Below are 18103 nucleotides of genomic sequence, written 5' to 3'. Positions count from 1 at the left end.
TTGTTGTAGGTAGGGTATGCATGGGGGTGATGGTAGTGGTAGATAAAAGCAAGGGCAATTAGGTACGGCAAGATACGTCAAATTATGGGATCCAGTAAGAGAAAACAAACGGGGTTTAGATATGAATGAGCGTTGTTTGACCTTGTGAGGCTCGACGTGAAGTTCGGTAGATAGATAGGTTGGCACACACAAGCTCATCAATTCCTGCCCAAACGCTACTTCCCTGACCCCCAATTCTAAAGAGGACTTTTCTCTCTTTTCCCGTCTTGTTTTTGTGTGTATAATTCCAGCAAAAAAAAAAACCCACGTAGGTCCGAAACATCTATCACAAACCGAGCGCAAGTTCAAAAAAACACGCTATGCTACCTACGAAAGCTTTGCGCCAACGATCCAGGAGTTCGGCATGGCACCAGATCCCATAATCCCTCTTAAGCCTCGAAAATCAAGCTGGCAGCATACTCAACATTACCACCAGTAGCCTCCAAGGCTTGAATAGCCTGCTGCTCCGAGGCCCCCAGAGCCTTGAGCTGCTCGATATGCTCCCGGGGGAATCGCGAAGTTTGCTGCTGCTGCTGCTGTTGTTGTTGTGGTGATGGCTGTTGCTGCTGTGGCTGAGGCCGGGAGGTTTGAACGGGCACTGCGGCGGGAGCAGCAGGTGGTGCCTCAGCCTGAGGGACTGGTGAACCAGGAGCCGGAGCACCTGGGGCAGTGACAGCTCCGGTCCGTTGGCCGATCGTAGTACCGGCGGGACCGGGAGCAGTTGGCTCTTTTTGTACTTGCTCCTCAACATCCCTCGGGATGTCAGCCTCTCCCAAGAAGGGCACAACCTCCCCCTGGATGACCAGCGCGTTCTTGGCCAGGTCGATGCAAGCCTGATAACGCTTCAACATGTCCAAGCCGAGCAGGAGCTCCACCGTCTTACCCTCCATGACTGTGAAGCTGCAGGGAAGAAAGAGAGGGCCAATCTTTATTTGGGCCGAGTGGACACGGCCGAGAATGTTGGCTGTCCCGACACCCTTAGCGATACCAGCAAACCGCCTGTCAACCAGCCTCATGATACCGCAGGCTTCAGCACAACTCGGGCTCATGATAGTGGCCTGAGCGCCAGAGTCAACAAGAGCCTTGACCTTGTGCCCGTTGACCTCGACGTCGAGGTACAGCATATGCACATAACCGAAAACTGACATTTTGTTAGAGAGGTGCTCTTGTAAGAACCGCTGGTACAGATAGTCAAAGGAACCTACCCTCGGGATTATGCTCAATGGCATTTTGAAGGTTCTCCATGACACGCTCTTGCCGGATCATTTCTTCGATCTTCCTTTGAGCTTCCACATCAAACGGATCCTCATTCAGCCTCGCAATCATCCGGTGGCGCTCAGCCCGCTCCCGCCTCTCAACATCATACTGGCTGTTGAAGATTTGGGCGAACCTGACCGGATCGTCCAGCGCACCAGCCCACTGTGGTGATGAGTTCTCCACCTCTCGCCGAAGAGCTGGGTTGCCCAGAATCTGAAGACGGACGGTCTCGGGGTCCTGTGCTCCTGAAGGCGCCTGCGCTTGCTGACGAGACGGTCCTGCTTCCCCCTGTCCTGTTGGGATTCCGGTGCTACCACGGATGTCGCGAACGTGGAGGGCCATCATGTCGCCATCGTCGACGTTCAATTCGGCCAGTGTCTTGGAATTGTCGTTGATGAGCTTGCCATTATGGTACAGGTGTTGGGAGGTGGAGGGGTGGCCGGTTTCGACTTGGATCGAGCTTCGGAGGGTCTCGATGGTCATCTCCGGGTAGACGTCCAGAGACAGGAGGTCCTGGTCGTCCGCCTGGGTTTCGGCGTTTGTGATTGTGAGCGTGATGCGCCTGGTGTTCGTGAGTAACCTGTCACCAGGAGCGTTTGACGTGATAAAAGGTAAAAAGAATCGACTTACATGTTGTCGAGTCTGGCGCAAGCGGAGAGAGCGTCGATGGTAGTGGAACTAGACGAAACAAGTACGAGTGGTTGCAAGCGTTGGGATCAATGCCGCCGGAAGAGAATCTAAAAGTAAAAATTTCAAGTTTCGTAGAGAGGAAAAGTCAGTCGAGGCGGTGGGTGTTGTGTTTGTCAACAGTCAAGCTTTGTTGTATGCTGTGGCACGAGGGGCAGCCCGAGGTAAGGTCTCAAGCTAAGTCGGTGACGGAGGGGCTCCAGTTTCCTTTCCGAGAAAGGCACCGCTAAAGCCTTGGACGGGTAGCTAGAACCAGGGGGGCGTAGGCTCCCTAAGATACCTGATTGGAGGGTCCAGACCTTTTGCTAGCTTGGGGAGCGTGGGGTAGAGACACGGAAGACGACCTGAGACTTCCAGAGTTCCCTTCAACCTTTTTACGCCATTTCCAGTTTTTACAATCACCAATCACCAACCGACACAGATGGCCATATCTATGCGGCTGTACACTTTTAACACACTAAGATGCATTTAAGCTTCGCAAGCAGTGCTTCATGCCCCTGAAGCCGCAGTAGCGTTGTCGACCTGCCTTAGCATCCTACCTCTGCTGCTGAGCTGAGAGATGGAAGTTATTGGAAGCCCATCGAGGTTCTGCTATGCAGCAGGCAAGCTTCCCCGGGTGGACACATGGCCAGGTTTTCTCAGGCACTGAACAGTCAGTGTAGCGGTGTACATTGGAATCCAATGCCGAGCGAAAGGCCGTCCGTATGACACGCGCTGCTGTCTCGTCTAGGCATCATGGATGCTGTTCATGACTGACCATCAGCAACAACTTGCAGGCTTCAGCGTTGGGATGAACTTTTCACCCTCGCAAGCTGGGGGCTCTTCAACCGGGCGACAAGGGCATCGAATACATGCATCAAGGGATCAGTTGACCCCCCATGTATGCATCGATTGCAGCAGAGCTGGATGCAAGGCGCTCCGTCCGGTATTGGCTCGCTTGATAGATCACAACATGTTGGGACACCTAGAGACGGGACGACTGACTCTTTTTTATCTCTTGCATGCAGCGCTCTGCATGACTCCTACACCCTTTCTCTTTTTTGTCAGATTCTCAGTGAGAATTGTTTTTCGCACAGACGACTACATCTTCTCGATCTCCCTCTTGAGCCAGCTGGGAAAGAGATCGCCTCAAAAGGCTGTCTCAGGATCTCACCATCTCAGAAGCTTATCGGTGACGTCAGCCCGACCCCTGTTTGGCGCTGTGGATATTTCACGGAGATGGAGGGGGCGGGGTAAGTCACGGAGTGCCTGCCGGCATCCCTTGACCACGCCGTCACACCGTTGTCGTTCTGATCGGCGCCGCCAACGTTGGATATTGACACCTGCAAACGTCAGGGTCCACCAGGGGTCCTGTTTGACAGGCGAATGACAGCAAAATTCCACTGACCGAGGGGCAAAGGCGTCTTTGTCGTTCCCTTTTGCAAGTTCCCCCTCGCAGGGTGGATCTGCAGCTTAGACATTTGGGGACCTCATGACTGGTTTGTGGAAGTGAGTTTGGGCACCCATACTGCTCCGTTGACGCTTGGCCTTCGTACCTTCTTCCCAGCCTGGTGGTAAAGAGTGCCGGTGATACAACGTTGCTTCGCTCGGTTCTTGACCGTTTCCACCTTACAACCTCGAGGCATCAAGTCTGATATCTTTTGAATACCTAGCCGATCATCTCTCCATTGTGTTTATCATCATCACAAGTCATTTCGGGTGTCACTGGCCTTGACTTGACCACGTGGTTGTAATATTGGATTTTCTTATTCATATTTCACCGCAGACTTCACTGTGTAGCTAGCACAGCGGCACACGACACAGCACAGCATTCCGTTTTCAAACATGGTCTCCCAAATTGAACAACAGCCAGCGAGGGAGGACGTCAACCCTCCAACCACAGCCAGCCCAGGCCCCGTCGATGGAGACCAAGCCATTGACGAGTCCTCCGATGCCGACGGGGACTTTGCCCAACTGCAAAAGACACTCAGTCAGAAGCGACGAGCAGAGAAAGACTCTCCTGAGTCGAGGCTTCAGAAGGCGCTTCCGTTCCCCTTTTTCCCAAACATCAGACCCCTGACCGTCTCTGACGCACCGTCATGCGTGCAATTGGAGAACGCCGCATTCCCCAACCCTGACCATAGGGCGTCCCCTGAGAAGGTAAAACCCATGGTTCTTTCTCAACATATCAATGAGGCTTTGCTAACATCCTTCCCAGTTCGAATACCGCCTCACCACCTGCCCCGAACTCTCCCTCGGCGTTTTCTGCACCGTCATCCCCTCCCAGCTTCCCTCCTCCTGCAAGCTCCCCACCCTTTCCACCGCCCGCCCGGTGGAAACCGACCGGGCTGATGGCGCCGTGTCGGTGCTACTGGCGCATATCGTCTCCACTCGTGGGACTGGCAAAGTCGTCAGTGACGCTGATATGGACTACCCCAAAGACTGGCGGACACGACAAGGGAAGTCTGCCGAGGTGGGCCATCAGGAGACGGGGGGGCTGGTGGCGCTGCATTCACTTGCTGTTTTGCCTGGACTTCAGGGATGCGGGATAGGCAAGATGATCATGAAGGCGTATTTGCAGCAGGTGAAGGGTATGGGGCTGGGGGAGGGGGTGGGATTGATTTGCCAGGATTATCTGGTGGGATATTATGAGAGGTTTGGGTACAAGAACCTGGGGCCAAGCAAGGCGCAGTTTGGGGGTGGGGGGTGGAATGATATGGTGAGTGCTTTGCTGGTGTGATTTCATGAGAGAGGTGTTGTGGAGGGCTAACGAAGTTGTTTTTCCAGGTGTTTGATCTTTCTGGGAAACCAGAGTAGTGTTTCTGATATCTTCCGATGGCAACACACTGCTATACGAGGCAGCGACTGGACATGGATTCCGAGCAGCAGAATAGGGAGATCCGAACCAACTTGGACCTCCTTTTTGAAATAGACAGGGGATATGTAACTGCTGATGTCGAAAACATGGTGACTTTCGTGTGAGGAGTACCTTGCTGTTGCACGGGCATAGTGACTCGATTCCAGGATCAGACAGCTTCGACGCAGTCCTCAGAAGTCCCATTAGAGATGACCGGCATCCCCTCATCTTGATCTAGAAGCCTATCTCTGCCATATTTTTTCATTTCCTTTTTTCACAGGCACTTTAGTCAGTAGCCTTGTACTTCTCCCTATACTCCTCAGTCCGCTTGATATCCTCCTCTCCAACCAAGCCCTTGATCCCCTCAATAATATCATCCAATGTCAAAATGGCATAAATTGGCAGGTTGTACTCCTTCTTCAACTCGCCCAGCGCAGACGGCCCAGGCTTGGAATCATCCCCATCCTTGGCCGGAAGTTTCTCCATCCTGTCCAGCGCAACAACGATGCCAGCTACGATGCCGCCCTCCTTCTCAATCTTGGCGATGGCCTCCCTCTTGGCGGTGCCAGCGGTGATGACATCGTCCACGATGAGGACTCTCTTTCCCTTCAAGGGGGCGCCGACGATGTTGCCGCCCTCGCCGTGGTCCTTGGCCTCCTTGCGGTCGAACGAGTACTCGACCGAGGCGTACTTGTCGGGGTTTATCTGGCCGAGCTTGATGGTGGCGGCGGTGGCGAGGGGGATGCCCTTGTAGGCGGGGCCGAAGATGATGTCGTACTGGATGGGGAGAGAGTCGATTGTGAGGGCGTAGGCGGTGGAGATGGAGTTCAGGAGGTCGGCGCGGTAGAAGTCGCCGGCGTTGAAGAAGTAGGGGGAGGTGCGGCCTGATTTGAGGAGGAAGGAGCCGAATTTGAGGATGTTGCCGTCGATGGCGGATTTGAGGAAGTCCTTTTTGTATTGGGGGAGCTCGGACATGGTGGGCGGTGGTGGGATTGGGGTATCAAAGGGGGTTGAAGTGGAAGCAAGATGGTATTTTGGGAGTGGTTATCGAAGTTATGGCTTAACCGTCGTCGAGGCGCATATGGGTTGCCCCGCCATGAAAAAGATTGGATTTTTTGATCGCGGGATGCATGGTGGGGTAATTGGCAGCTTTTCGTGCCGACAGGCGGGGCTGGAAGGGGGTGTAAGTGCACATTGGTATGGTGTCAATTATTCTACTGTATGATGTTTGGCAATATCAGGGCTCAGTTATAGCTAGTTGGGAGCTCAGGAGCTATACCTTAGCTTTCTGTCGTCGACAACACCTTAGGAAACAATCCTTTCAATATTCTTGAGATGGCAAGGAGCAACCCGTTCAAGGGTCCAGCCGTTGTGTTCAATGTGGCCCCGGTACCTTGCTGACCAGCTTGAACCCCACTGACATCTTGGCACCAGCCCCACTCGCCTGGCATTCCCACACACACCGCTTTCTTATCTTATCAAAAATCTTCTGCGGGCTGGAAAAAAATATTTCGAGGCAAGTTCTGCGGTCGGCCAAATCGACACCGCCCCGCTAGGACGCTGCGATACTCTTTTTCGCCTTCTTCACCCACGCCCACCCCCCAAACCTCACCCACCACCACCACACCACCTTATCACTTCCCCGGACAACGACAGACAAGACAGTTGCCCGACATGACGTGGAAGGATATTGCGCCCGTGCCTACGTAAGGATATTCGATTTCAACAAGGACGACGCTGGGACAAAATTGACTGATTCTTTTTGCGGGATGCAGGGCGCAGGAGTTTATTGATATCATCCTCTCGTAAGTTGAAGATATTTTCGACCCTCAGGACTGGGATGGGTGATGCTAACAGTATCACAGGCGGACACAGAGGAGATTGCCCACTCAGAGTGCGTACATCGAATAGGACTGCTTGTAGGAACACTGTTGCTGACTCGAAAATCGCAATCAAGTCCGTGCTGGCTTCAAGAGTACGTAGAACCTGGACAACGATGAGGACAATGGGATCAACAGTTTGCTAACACCATGCGCCTACAGTCAGCAGAATTCGCGCCTTCTATACCCGCAAGGTCAAGTCAGTACACCTCGCGATGCCTCTCCATCGTCGCATACCACTTCGAAGTCGACGACAATCTCGAACGGAACGCTAACCTTCAACCCCAGGTTCACACAGGAAACATGCAGCGAAAAGTTCGGTGCCATTGTTTCCAGCTTTCCCATCCTCACGGATCAGCATCCCTTCCACCGCGACTTGATGAATATTCTCTATGGTGCGTTTTGCTGGATTTGGAGGAGGTGAAGCTCGGAAGGGTGCTGACGATTTGGTTCAACAGATGCCGACCATTTCAAGGTGGCCCTCGGCCAGGTCTCGACAGCCAAGCACTTGATCGAGACCATCTCGCGCGACTACGTCCGTCTCCTCAAGTACTCTCAGAGTTTGTACCAGTGCAAGCAGCTCAAGAGGGCCGCTCTCGGTCGTATGGCCACTCTCATCAAGAGGCTAAAAGACCCTCTCGCCTATCTCGACCAGGTCAGACAGCATTTGGCCAGATTGCCCGACATCAACCCCACCACCCGTACTCTCCTCGTTGCCGGTTTCCCCAACGTCGGCAAGAGTTCGTTCGTCAGCTCCGTCACCAGGGCCGATACCCCCGTTGAGCCCTATGCTTTCACAACCAAGAGCTTGTTCGTCGGTCATCTTGACTACAAGTACCTCCGCTATCAAGTAATCGACACCCCCGGTATTCTCGACCACCCCCTCGAGGAAATGAACACCATCGAAATGCAGTCCGTTACCGCCCTTGCCCATCTCAGAGCCGCCATTTGCTTCTTCATCGACATCAGCGAGCAGTGCGGTTACTCATTGAAGGCGCAAATCAACCTCTTCAAGTCGATCAAGCCCCTTTTCGCCAACAAGATGGTCTTTGTCGTCTTGAACAAGATGGATGTGAAGAAATTTGAGGAGTTGGAACCAGAGATGCAGGCCGAGCTCAACGACCTCGTCAAGTCTGGCGATGTCGAGCTTCTCCGTGCTTCGTGCGCCACCCAGGAGGGTGTTCAGGACGTCAAGAACCACGTTTGCGAGCGTCTCCTCGCCGAGCGTGTCTCTCAAAAGTTGAAGGCTGGCACTGGCAGCAGCGGCAACATGGGCTCTCGCCTCACCGAGGTTATGGCCCGTATTCACGTTGCCCAGCCTATGGGTGGTGTTACTCGCGAGACTTTTGTCCCAGAAGCCATCAAGAACATGAAGAAGTACGACAAGAACGACCCCGAAAGAAGAAGGTTGGCTCGCGACGAGGAGTTCGAGAATGGTGGTGCCGGTGTGTTCAACGTCGATCTCAAGAGGGATTATCTCCTCGCCAACCCAGAATGGAAGTACGACAAGATCCCCGAGATTTATGATGGCAAAAACGTCTACGACTATGTCGACCCAGATATCGACGCCAAGCTTGCCGCGCTCGAGGAGGAGGAGGAGCGTCTCGAGAAGGAGGGCTTCTACAAGTCCGACTCGGATGTTGGCGATGAGTCTGAGGAGGAGATTCTCCAGAAGGCCGAGTTGATCCGTGAGAAGCACAAGCTCATCCGCAACGAGGCCAAGATGCGCAAGTCTCTCAAGAACCGCGCCATGATCCCTCGCAAGTCGCTCAAGAAGTCGTTCTCTCAGCTCGAGGACCACCTTGACCAATTGGGTGTTGATACCCAGGAGATTGACCTCCGTGGTCGCGCGGCCGTTCGTGAGACCCGTGGCAGATCAGTTGGTGCCCGCTCCAGAACCGGCACTGTTGACCCAGATGCCATGGATGTTGACAATGCTCCTTCGGCGAGAGACAGACTCCGCAGCCAGAGCAGACCCCGTGACAGGTCCGTCATGGCGACGAACCGTCGCGAGGATGGTGTCACAGACGAGCTTGTGCGGACAAAGGTGGAGAGGCAGGCCAAGCTTGCTCAGCGCAAGATGAACCGCATGGCGAGACAGGGTGAGGCTGATAGGCATATTGGTGCTACCATGCCCAAGCATCTGGTGAGTTTTTTTTTTTTCTTTCTCTGTCTTATCGCTGTCGAATTGGTATGCTAATGCGTGCTTTAGTTTTCTGGCAAGCGCACAATCGGCAAGACCAGTAGTCGTTAAGCGGCGGTGGTTTTTGTGGTTGTTGTTGGAATTCGTTAGAGGTCTGGCCGGGGAAAATTGGGAGGAAGGGAACCAAAAGAAGGTTATATCAAGAGGCTTTATTGTTACCCATGGTTGTGGTCTGCTCATACTGTTTATGTTTTCTGTCTTTGCACATTTGGCGCATTGGAGTAATGTGAAAATCAATTGTTTGTGTCATTTTTGGACCGTATGTGAGGTTGGCGGGATCTTGTTTTAATTGCTAGTTCATCTGTTGAAGGAAGGGGAAGTGGGGTGAAAATAAGGTATGTTGATTAAGTCAAGCTTTTTGTACACCGAAACTCGTGCTAATTTCACAAGATACATAGATGTGTGTTTCTCAAAAGAAGACGACATCCCCCTCGTCCCAGCCCAACCCGCCCCTTCCGGTGAATGTTTCTCTTATCGCCCTTTCCAACCCCTCAGGCCCGCAAACCAACACCAGCGTTTTCCCTTCTGGATCTGGCTTTCCGACGGCGGATTCGAAGAACGGGCGGTCCATCCTCCCTTTTCTGCCTTGCCAGGAGGCCTGGGGGCGGCTGAGGCTGTATACCAATTCCATCCTCTCCTTATTGCCCCTTGCCATGGCGTCGAGCTCGTCTCTGCACAAGATATCTTCTTCTACCCTGTTGCCGTCGAGGACAAGACATTTTGTTGGGTCGAGGGAGGGGGGGGAGGAGAGGATTGCGCGGAGGACCTGGAAGATGGGGGTGATGCCGCTCCCGGCGCAGATCATGACCAGCTTGGTGACGTTTCGCTGCTTGGAGTTTACGGAACATAGCCCGGGGGATAAGTAGAGAAACTTGCCGACCGGGCCTTTGAATTCCACCGGGGAGTGGAGGGGGAGGGCGTCGAGGGCGAGCGTCATTTTCCCTCCGCTAGAGGGGGAATCGGGGGAGGGGGGGTAGATTTTTATGAGGAGGGAGAGGGTTCCGGTGGGGAGGGAGCCGGGGGAGATGGGGGTGTAGGCTCTTATTATTGTTTCTGGGGAGGAAAGGCGGACGAGGAGGTGTTGGCCAACGGGGAGGCCGAGGGTTTGGGTTGCGTGTTGGAGGGTGAAAGTGAAGATTTTGGTGTTGGGGGATACTTTTGTTTTGGAGATTAAAGTGGCGGGGAGCCATTGTTTGGGGTGGAGGAACGAGGGGCGGGGGGTGGCAGGGGGGGAGGATGGGGTGGGGAGGGAGAGGAGGGGGAGGGAGGAGGGGGGGAGGGTGCCGATGTGGTATCGGGGCATCATTGCTTTGGCGTTTTCGCTGTCTAGAGAGGGTTAGTGAGGGGGGATGAGAGGGAAGGGAAGGGGGGCTTACGGATGGCGAGGAATTCATCTGATATATCCTGAGCTGCGGCGTTGATTATGGAGGCGGCGCCGCCGGGGTGGCCTTCGAGAAAGGCGGTGCCATCGTAGACTTCCCCGTTCAGAACAAACCAAGGGGAGGCTTCGCTGTCGTGAGAGCGAAGCTCTTCTAGAGAAACCTCGCGGGAGATGGCGGGGTTTGTCAGGGGGATTTCCTTCTCTGGTGGGGAGGTTATAGGGTTGGTGAGGGTTTCGCCGCCCGCTTGGCGCTCGCCCCAAAAGCCGTTTGTGAGGTCGCCGCCTGACCTTTTCACCCGTTCCATCCAGCCTCCGGGTTGGAGGGCGGGTTGGGTTGGGTGTTCAAACCGGAGGGTGTTGGAGGTCGTGTCGTGGTGGATGACGACGCGGAACCAGGGGTTGTTCATCATCCCCAGGACCGACCAGTACATGTCCCTAGGCTGGACCATCATCGCCTCGTCCATGGCGCGGACGACAATGTCAGACGCCCCGGCGAGGGTGCCGACAGGGAGAGCGAGAGACCAGAAACACCAGCAGAAGGAGGCGTCGCGCCCGTTTTGGGAGAGGTCGAGACGGCCGCCGTAGATGCGGCTTTCTGTCTCGGTGCGGTAGAGGTCTTCGGGGTAAGAGATGTTGCCCAAAAGCCAGGTCTTGCCTTGATCCAGGGAAATCTCCATGCGGGTGACTCTTTTGCCGCCGCCGGCGTAGGCGTAGCCTTTGAGCTCGTAGGTGGCTCCGTCTTGGATTTGGACGGTTTCTTCGTGTTGGGGGTACACGACGGCCGAGTTGGTGTTTAGGTCGTAGATGGCGTACCGCTCATCTTTCCAGATTTGGACCATCTCTTCTGTCCCGTTGCCGCTTTCTTCGGGGCTGATTGTGGTGGGCAGGACGCGGTTGTCGTAGATGTGATACCAGTTCTCCGAGGGTTTGTCGCTGATGATCATCTTCTTGAGCCATTTCACGCTTCTCCCACCAATCATACCCGGGATGATCACTCGAAGGGGCTTGCCGTGGTCGGGGTGGAGAGGGAGACCGTTCATCAGCCAGGAGATCATCATGCCTCTTTCTGGGTCCATGGCATGGCTCAGCTTCACTGACGTCCCGTAGTAGCCGTTGGGGAGGGCATCAGCGCCCTCAAAGTGCACAAATTTCCCCTTGCGAGTGTTGACGCCGGCAAGGGAAAGGAGGTGGCCGAGTGGTAGACCGGTCCAGAGAGATGTTGAAAGGCCGGCGGCGCCCCACGAGAAGCCTTTGGATTTGCGGACCTGGTTCTGTTCTTTACGGCGGTTACCAGCGCAGACTAGTGTTACTGGGTAGGAGACGACTTCATCTTCGAAACGGGAGGAGATGAGATCTGCCAAAGTGAGGGTGATTGGTGAAGAGCAGAGGCCTTCGATGGTGAAAGACCATGATAGAGCGTCGGCATCGTGAACCTGAGGAACCGGTCCGTGGTTGCGAACATAGTGAAGATTGAGGGTAGTGAGGAACCCCTGGTCGTATAAAGGCGTGAGAGGGGCCTCGACGTTGAAGGGGTGGACGCCTGTCAGCCTGATAAGGGCAGGGTCTCTTGGGACAAAGCTGTCTGGTGTCTTGAGATCAAGAGGCAGCACTGAGATCGGAGTGGGAGCTGGCGGCAATGGATATGGTGCCGAAGTTGGCTGTGGGTGAAGAAGGGCTTTCTCAAAGTCCGAAAGAGGCGGCTGGTCTTCCGTCGGTGGTGATGACTGTGATGATGAGGATTGTTGATCTTGGTCCTGCTCTGAGGAAGACTGTGATGTGCTGGATTGGGAGTCGATATCGTCGAGGTTGGTAATCAATGGCTTCTCGAGCTCATAGAAGCTTCGTGGGATACCATCTTCAGTGGGCTTTTGTTGTTGGAAGCTGAGAGGGGACTTGGTGAACGCCTGAGAGGCAGCAAGAGCTGAAGTCACTTCCATGTTGGGCAGCTGACGCTAACAAACACGATAATACTACATACAATGCTGAAGAATGGCAAAGGGAACTAGAGGGACCAACACGTAGAGAATGGTTCGATTGCTTCATATATACCTAAGGTAGGTATGCTACATACCATGCCACCTACGCCATCTGCTTGACGCTTGCTTCTCCGAGTGGCCGCGGGTGTTCATCGCAAGTGCTCAGAGATAAGGCGAGCGCCGTTTATTGATCGTTTTGGAGCATCCCTTTCTAGATCGGCACCCGTGGTTTCCGCGGATATACTGTACTCGAGTACAAGTTCAAAGACGGGGGTGGGAGGTTCTTATCAAGCTTTGACAAGCAGCCCGCCGTTGGACAAATCAGAGCGTCTGATAAGGAGGCCCACTTGGGAATGGGACGGAGATGCAAACTTCAGACTGGTGGTAGCCCTGGCCCAGATCCATTTAAAGCAGGGGCCGGTTCCCGTGCCTGTTTCTGTTTTGTACTGTAAACTCGAATCGTCCAACGCTCAGATAGAACTCGCTTTTTTCGGGAGTTTTGTCTCTATTTGAGGCTTTTGATATGGGTAGAGCTGTGAGAAACGTGACAGGGGTCAAGTGGGTGCCGAGACATGACGTCTGGCTGGGGAGCACAGCGGACCGTGACCCCCGTGCCAAGCATGCGGGCCGACCTGTTGATTGTTCGGATGTTCGGTGGCCACGGGCGGCCAGAACCTGTGACTGGGGATTATTCAGAGAAAGACATTATCAGGGACAGAACAAATGTTCCTGCATATATATCGCTAGCAGTGGCCTATCAAGTATCGTATTTGCAGATACTGGAGGGGCTAAGGCTGGCGTAACTCTGATCTAATAATTTCATGACACGAGATTGCTGGCCTCAAACCCTAACCCTTTCCCAGTGACTCGTGACCAAGACGGGTAGCAACAGACAGGCCGCTTCTCCTTGTCACAGATTCTCGAGTGAAACAACTGACATTAGCCATCTCACCGATGTATAAGGATCCCAATCAACTCAGAGAAGATCATATGTCGTTAACTAGGTTGGTCTGGCTGCTGAAAAGCCAACTACATAGCGGGGATCCCCAGTGCCAAGAACCGCGTGCCGCGCCAATCCTGGTGGGGGAGTGGAACTACAGCCTTTGAGGAATTCAGCCAGGCCTGACTGACTGACTTTATTGATATCGTATTCCGTCACCGGACACTTGCTTCCTTGCCTTGGACTTCGAGACAGAAACAACACCACTCAGCAAAGGCAAAAACGAAACACCCTCTCTGGGCGCCCACCGTAGTAGTTGCCAGAGACCTGGAGCAAATCCCCATCTTGCCTCTAGAGGCCCTTCCCACCGAGCGTCACCGATGCCTTCCTTAGCTGACGGGGATTGTCGCTTCCGATTTCTGAACCCTTAGCATCTCGATCCATAGTCGACGAAAACGAATGATTGCGCCCACGTAAATCTCTTACTTGTACACAACAACAACACTCGCCCATCATGGATCGCGCGCGCAGACGTATGTCTTATAATCGTCTCTGCGGTAGTCATAGCTAACAGTCGACTCTCAGGCGAGCTGCGCGAGCTCAACCAGAGGGCCTGGAATGGAGAGAAGGGTAAGCAGCTTCGACAACAAGCCTCGCCCCCCTCTGGTGATGCTGACTCTCGTGACAGATCTCTTTCCCGTGGGCAAGTCCCTGGACTCGACCATGAAGAAGAATACCGCCTTCATCAAACGTCTCCGTACCGCAATTAGCCCCGCGACCATGAACACCTTTCTCCAGGAGATCAAGACTGTCAGCCTCTCCAAGTATCTCTCCGAAATTGTCTCCGCCTGCCACGAAGGCCTTTGCAAACTCAAATCCCCCGGCGAGATCGAAGCCGGCGTCGAAATTGTCAGCGCCCTCCATCAGCGCTTCGGTCCCGACGAGTTCACCATGTATCTGGGCTGGTATCTCGGCAAGGCTATGGCTACACCGGACAAGAGCTTCCTCAAAACCCTCTCGGCCGAAGCCAAAGAAAAGGAGGAACGCGACCGTCTGACCCGTCAGCGTGTTCTCCTGCGCGTCGTGACCGAGCTTTGGCTTGTAGGCATTCTCAAAACCCTCGACGACATCAAGCGGCCTGACGACGCTGCAAACGGAACCACGGGCAAGACCACTGAGGTCAAGTCCCGAGCAGCTGCCAAGGGAGGCGCTGCCGAACCGTTCCCTCTGGAAGTTCTGAAGGATCTCCTGGGCCACGACCGTGAACATGCAAATTTGCCTCTGCTGGTGATTTTCGTCAAGGCTTTTAGCTGGGATGTTTTGGGAGTCAAGTCTGATAGTCGAAAAACAGTCGGGGAAGATGGCACCACCAAAGAGGACGAGACAAACGAAGAGCAGGATGGCACGACGGAGGAAGATGCTCCCTTCACTTCTCCCGAACTCCAAGAGCGCTTTCGAAACGTCCTCAGGCGATATTTTGAGGACGTCAAGGGCCATCTTGTTCGGGATCAAAAGGCCATTTTCAGCCAGTCTCGCAAGAACGCCGAGGCCTACGTGAAATCGGGTGAAGTCTTTGAGGACCGTCAGGCGAACTTTGAGAAGCAGGTGAAGGCCCAAGAGCGCCTTGTGGCCAACGCCCATGTGATCGCCGAAATCATTGGGGCTGAGATGCCCGAGTTGAAGGATAGCGATGACGCCAACGCAAACGCGAACGGCTCGATCGGCATAGTAAAGGCGGGAGAGTACCTCCGTGGACAAGGCGATGGCTCCGGTATCTGGGAGGACGAGGAGGAACGTCGCTTTTACGAAAACCTGGTTGATCTCAAGGGCAAGGTTCCCGGCATGCTTCTCGAAGAGGTCAAGAAAAAGAAGGCCGAGGACGAGCAAGTCGGTAAGAAGATCGATCCGGCCGAGGTTGAGGCGAAGCAGGCGGAGGCTGCAGTTGATGAGCAGTCCATGGCCATTGCGAACAAGACCATTGGTGCTCAGGTTGATGCTCTTCTTGCTCGGCTTCCGGATCTCACCAGCAAGGATGCCATTGACCAAACCGCCATCGACTTTTGCTTTCTCAACTCCAAGGCTTCTCGGAACAGGCTTATCAAGGCCCTCACAGATGTGCCCAAAGGGCGGGGCGATCTCCTTCCCAGCTGGTCTAGGCTTGTCGCTACCCTTGGCCAATACATGCCAGACATTCCAAAAGGTCTTGTGGACTATCTTGATGCCGAGTTCCGCAGCCTCCAACGCCGCAAAGAGAAGGAGTTCTTGGGCCAGGTCAGACTTGGCAATATCCGCTATCTAGCCGAACTGACCAAGTTTGGGATTGTCCCTGAACACGTCGTTTTCCATTGCCTCAAGGTCAGTCTGGATGATTTCTCTCGAATGAACATCGAGATCATCTGCAACCTCTTGGAGAACTGCGGCCGATACCTGCTCCGCAACCCAGAGACGTCGCCTCGCATGGCCTCCTTCCTGGAGACTCTCCAGCGCAAGAAATCTGTTCAGCATATTGGACAAGCCGAGCGCATGCTTGTCGAGAACGCCGTGTACTATGTCGATCCTCCTCAACGGCCGGCCATCCAGCAGAAGGAGAGAACCCCCATCGAGCTCTTTGTCCGGAAGCTGGTCTACACGGATCTGACCAAGCGCAACTACAGCAAGGTTGTCCGGCAGATCCGCAGGCTTCACTGGGAAGAAAAGGAGGTTGTGACAATCCTTCACAAGGTTCTTTCCAAGCCCGGAAAGGTCAAGTACAGTAACATCCATCTTCTCGTCGTCATTCTGAGCGCTATTCACCGCTATCACAACGAGTTCGTGATCAGCGTTATTGACACCGTCATCGAATCTGTTGTGTTTGGGCTTGAGCAGAACAACTTTGAATTCAACCAGCGCAGAATTGCCGAAGTCAAATACCTGGCAGAGATGTACAACTACAGGATGCTCGACCATCCTGTAATCTTTGAGATCATGTACAAGATCATGACCTTTGGGCATGGAGGACCGCCCATCCCCGGCCGTCTCGTATCCTTTGACATGCCAGACGACTTCTTCCGGATCCGCCTGATTGCGACAATCCTGGAGACCTGCGGTGTGTTCTTCAACAAAGGTGCAGCCGGCAAGAAGCTGGATTATTTCCTCTCCTTCTTCCAGTACTACATCTACACCAAGGACCCCCTGCCGATGGACATTGAGTTTTTGGTACATGACATCTTCTCGCTCACTCGCCCTCAGTGGAAGCTTGCTTCGAACTTGGAGGAAGCCTCGGAAGTCTTCCGGCTGGCCGTCATTCAAGATCACAAAACCTCAGGCATGGACAAGATTGCCGAGCAGGACGACAGAACTAGTGCTATGTCGAGCGACGATGAGGATGGCAATGATCTTCAGGCCGGAGAGCAAGACGATGATGACGACGAGGACGCGGCTTCCGATGAAGGCGAGATCGAGGAATCTGAGCATCACGGCTCCTATGCCAACAGCGAATATGAAGAAGAGGAGGAGATTGTGGTCACCAGAGAAGAGGAGGAAGTCGACCCTGAATACGAAGAAGAGTTTGAGCGGGAGTATGCCAAGATGATGGCTGAAAGCTTTGGGGATGCGCGCAAGTTCGAGCGCAAACCTCAGTTTGATATTCCCCTCCCCGTCCGCCCGAAAGCCCGTGAGGCTACAGGAGGCGAGCCCGCTGAGGCGGCCACGACCAACCCAGGCGGCACTATGGCCTTCTCTTTGCTCACGAAGAAAGGAAACCGTCAACAGGTAAGCTTTTCTCCGGACCTTCCTCCAAGTAACACATCACTAACTTGACCAAAAGACACGGACTGTTGAACTGCCTTCTGATTCCAACTTTGCCGTGGCTCTGATCAACCAACGCCAGGCAGCCAAGGAGGAACAGCAGCGCATCAAGAACCTTGTCCTCAACTACGATCTCCGCGAGAATGAGGAAAACGACGGTACTACCACCCTCCGGGACCCCCTTCAACTATACAGCAATATTCACAACCGTGCAGGCAACGAGAAAACCAATTCGTATCACCACCACAACCGCATCGACAACAGAGCCGCCAAGGAGCGCGGTGGACAGCGCGTCCGCAAGCTCCAACTCAGCGACGTCGACTGGTATGAACACCCCGGAAGAAGAAACCCCCTCTCCAAGTCTGCTCGAAACCCCGCGAGTGTCATTCAAGCTGCATGCGCTTCTTCGGAAGGTGGCGACCCTGCTTCTGCTGCGGACGACCGATTCTCTGGACAGGCCGGAACAAAACGCACTTTTGGCGCTCGCCGTGTGCGTTCTACTCCGGGTGGACAGCAGCAAGGAGGTCGTATTCGCAGGGGGCACTAGCAGTGAAGGAGATTGAGACAGTTTGCTGACGAGTACCGCGTTGGTGCGGATACAATGTGATAGGACATGATTCTTGCGGCGAAAGACTAATTTGGGCGTCTTTGTTTAAAACGCTCATTTTTTATCAGACATTCTTTATTACTTGAGAGCAAACGGACGACCCTGACGACGTACTCTTTTACCGACACCACTTGCCGGTCCCCCGATGGGAGGATCTACTGAGGTAGGTATGGGGTTGAGAAAGCTGACGGAGGGAATCGTGGAGGTTCGACAAAGAAAGGTTGTTGACCCGATTGCAGACGAGTAACTATCGCCGATTTAAGGGGGCAAAATTGGGGATGGGGGTATCCTAGGGGTCGAGTCGCTGGGGAAGGGGGGGGGAAGGGAGGTGTATAGGAAACGAAAACAAGAGATGGTCAGAAGGGGGTTTTGTGGATGAAGAGAATGGGGGAAGGTTGGTTTCAGCTGAGGGGAGGTTTTGAGGAGGGAGATGGGGGGTAGGAGTTGGTTCCTGTGAGGAGACTGGGCGTGGTGGGGGGTGGACTTGAGGCCACTGCTTGCGGTGGTTTTT

General features: G+C 54.1%; 6 protein-coding genes across 6 annotated transcripts; 3 read left to right on the top strand and 3 right to left on the bottom strand.

The window, feature by feature from the left end:
• Positions 1-14: 14 nt before the first annotated feature.
• On the bottom strand, positions 15-2730 carry DDI1 (DNA damage-inducible protein 1). Its single transcript, XM_062910880.1, has 3 exons — positions 1927-2730; positions 1245-1858; positions 15-1180 (listed from the first exon to the last, which is right to left on the bottom strand). Coding segments are annotated over exons 1-3 (1368 nt in total). The 5' UTR covers positions 1929-2730; the 3' UTR covers positions 15-428.
• A 311-nt stretch (positions 2731-3041) lies between these two features.
• On the top strand, positions 3042-5072 carry QC763_304290 (uncharacterized protein). The gene is made up of 3 exons (XM_062910879.1): positions 3042-4122; positions 4181-4681; positions 4750-5072. Exons 1-3 carry the CDS (start codon positions 3808-3810, stop codon positions 4777-4779), a joined length of 846 nt encoding a protein of 281 aa, XP_062766860.1. The 5' UTR covers positions 3042-3807; the 3' UTR covers positions 4780-5072.
• A 32-nt stretch (positions 5073-5104) lies between these two features.
• URA5 (orotate phosphoribosyltransferase) lies at positions 5105-5794 on the bottom strand (the record flags this gene model as incomplete). Its single annotated transcript, XM_062910878.1, has 1 exon — positions 5105-5794. The coding sequence occupies one exon, from the start codon at positions 5792-5794 to the stop codon at positions 5105-5107; it is 690 nt and encodes a 229-aa protein (XP_062766859.1).
• A 318-nt stretch (positions 5795-6112) lies between these two features.
• NOG1 (Nucleolar GTP-binding protein 1) lies at positions 6113-9744 on the top strand. The gene is made up of 8 exons (XM_062910877.1): positions 6113-6525; positions 6595-6624; positions 6685-6713; positions 6862-6898; positions 6988-7094; positions 7158-8845; positions 8912-9237; positions 9293-9744. The coding sequence occupies exons 1-7, from the start codon at positions 6494-6496 to the stop codon at positions 8951-8953; spliced, it is 1965 nt and encodes a 654-aa protein (XP_062766858.1). The 5' UTR covers positions 6113-6493; the 3' UTR covers positions 8954-9237; positions 9293-9744.
• Positions 9227-13008, bottom strand: QC763_304260 (uncharacterized protein). Its single transcript, XM_062910876.1, has 2 exons — positions 10279-13008; positions 9227-10228 (listed from the first exon to the last, which is right to left on the bottom strand). Exons 1-2 carry the CDS (start codon positions 12218-12220, stop codon positions 9312-9314), a joined length of 2859 nt encoding a protein of 952 aa, XP_062766857.1. The 5' UTR covers positions 12221-13008; the 3' UTR covers positions 9227-9311.
• Positions 12733-17861, top strand: NMD2 (mRNA decay protein). Its single transcript, XM_062910875.1, has 5 exons — positions 12733-13732; positions 13785-13829; positions 13888-16949; positions 17005-17309; positions 17596-17861. Exons 1-5 carry the CDS (start codon positions 13714-13716, stop codon positions 17600-17602), a joined length of 3438 nt encoding a protein of 1145 aa, XP_062766856.1. The 5' UTR covers positions 12733-13713; the 3' UTR covers positions 17603-17861.
• The last annotated feature ends 242 nt before the right edge of the window (positions 17862-18103 follow it).

Source organism: Podospora pseudopauciseta, chromosome 3, assembly GCF_035222475.1.
Source record: "Podospora pseudopauciseta strain CBS 411.78 chromosome 3, whole genome shotgun sequence".
Taxonomy (NCBI): Eukaryota; Fungi; Ascomycota; class Sordariomycetes; order Sordariales; family Podosporaceae; genus Podospora; species Podospora pseudopauciseta.
The sequence above is the reverse complement of the archived record's forward strand: the minus strand, read 5'-3'. Positions and strand labels throughout refer to the sequence as shown.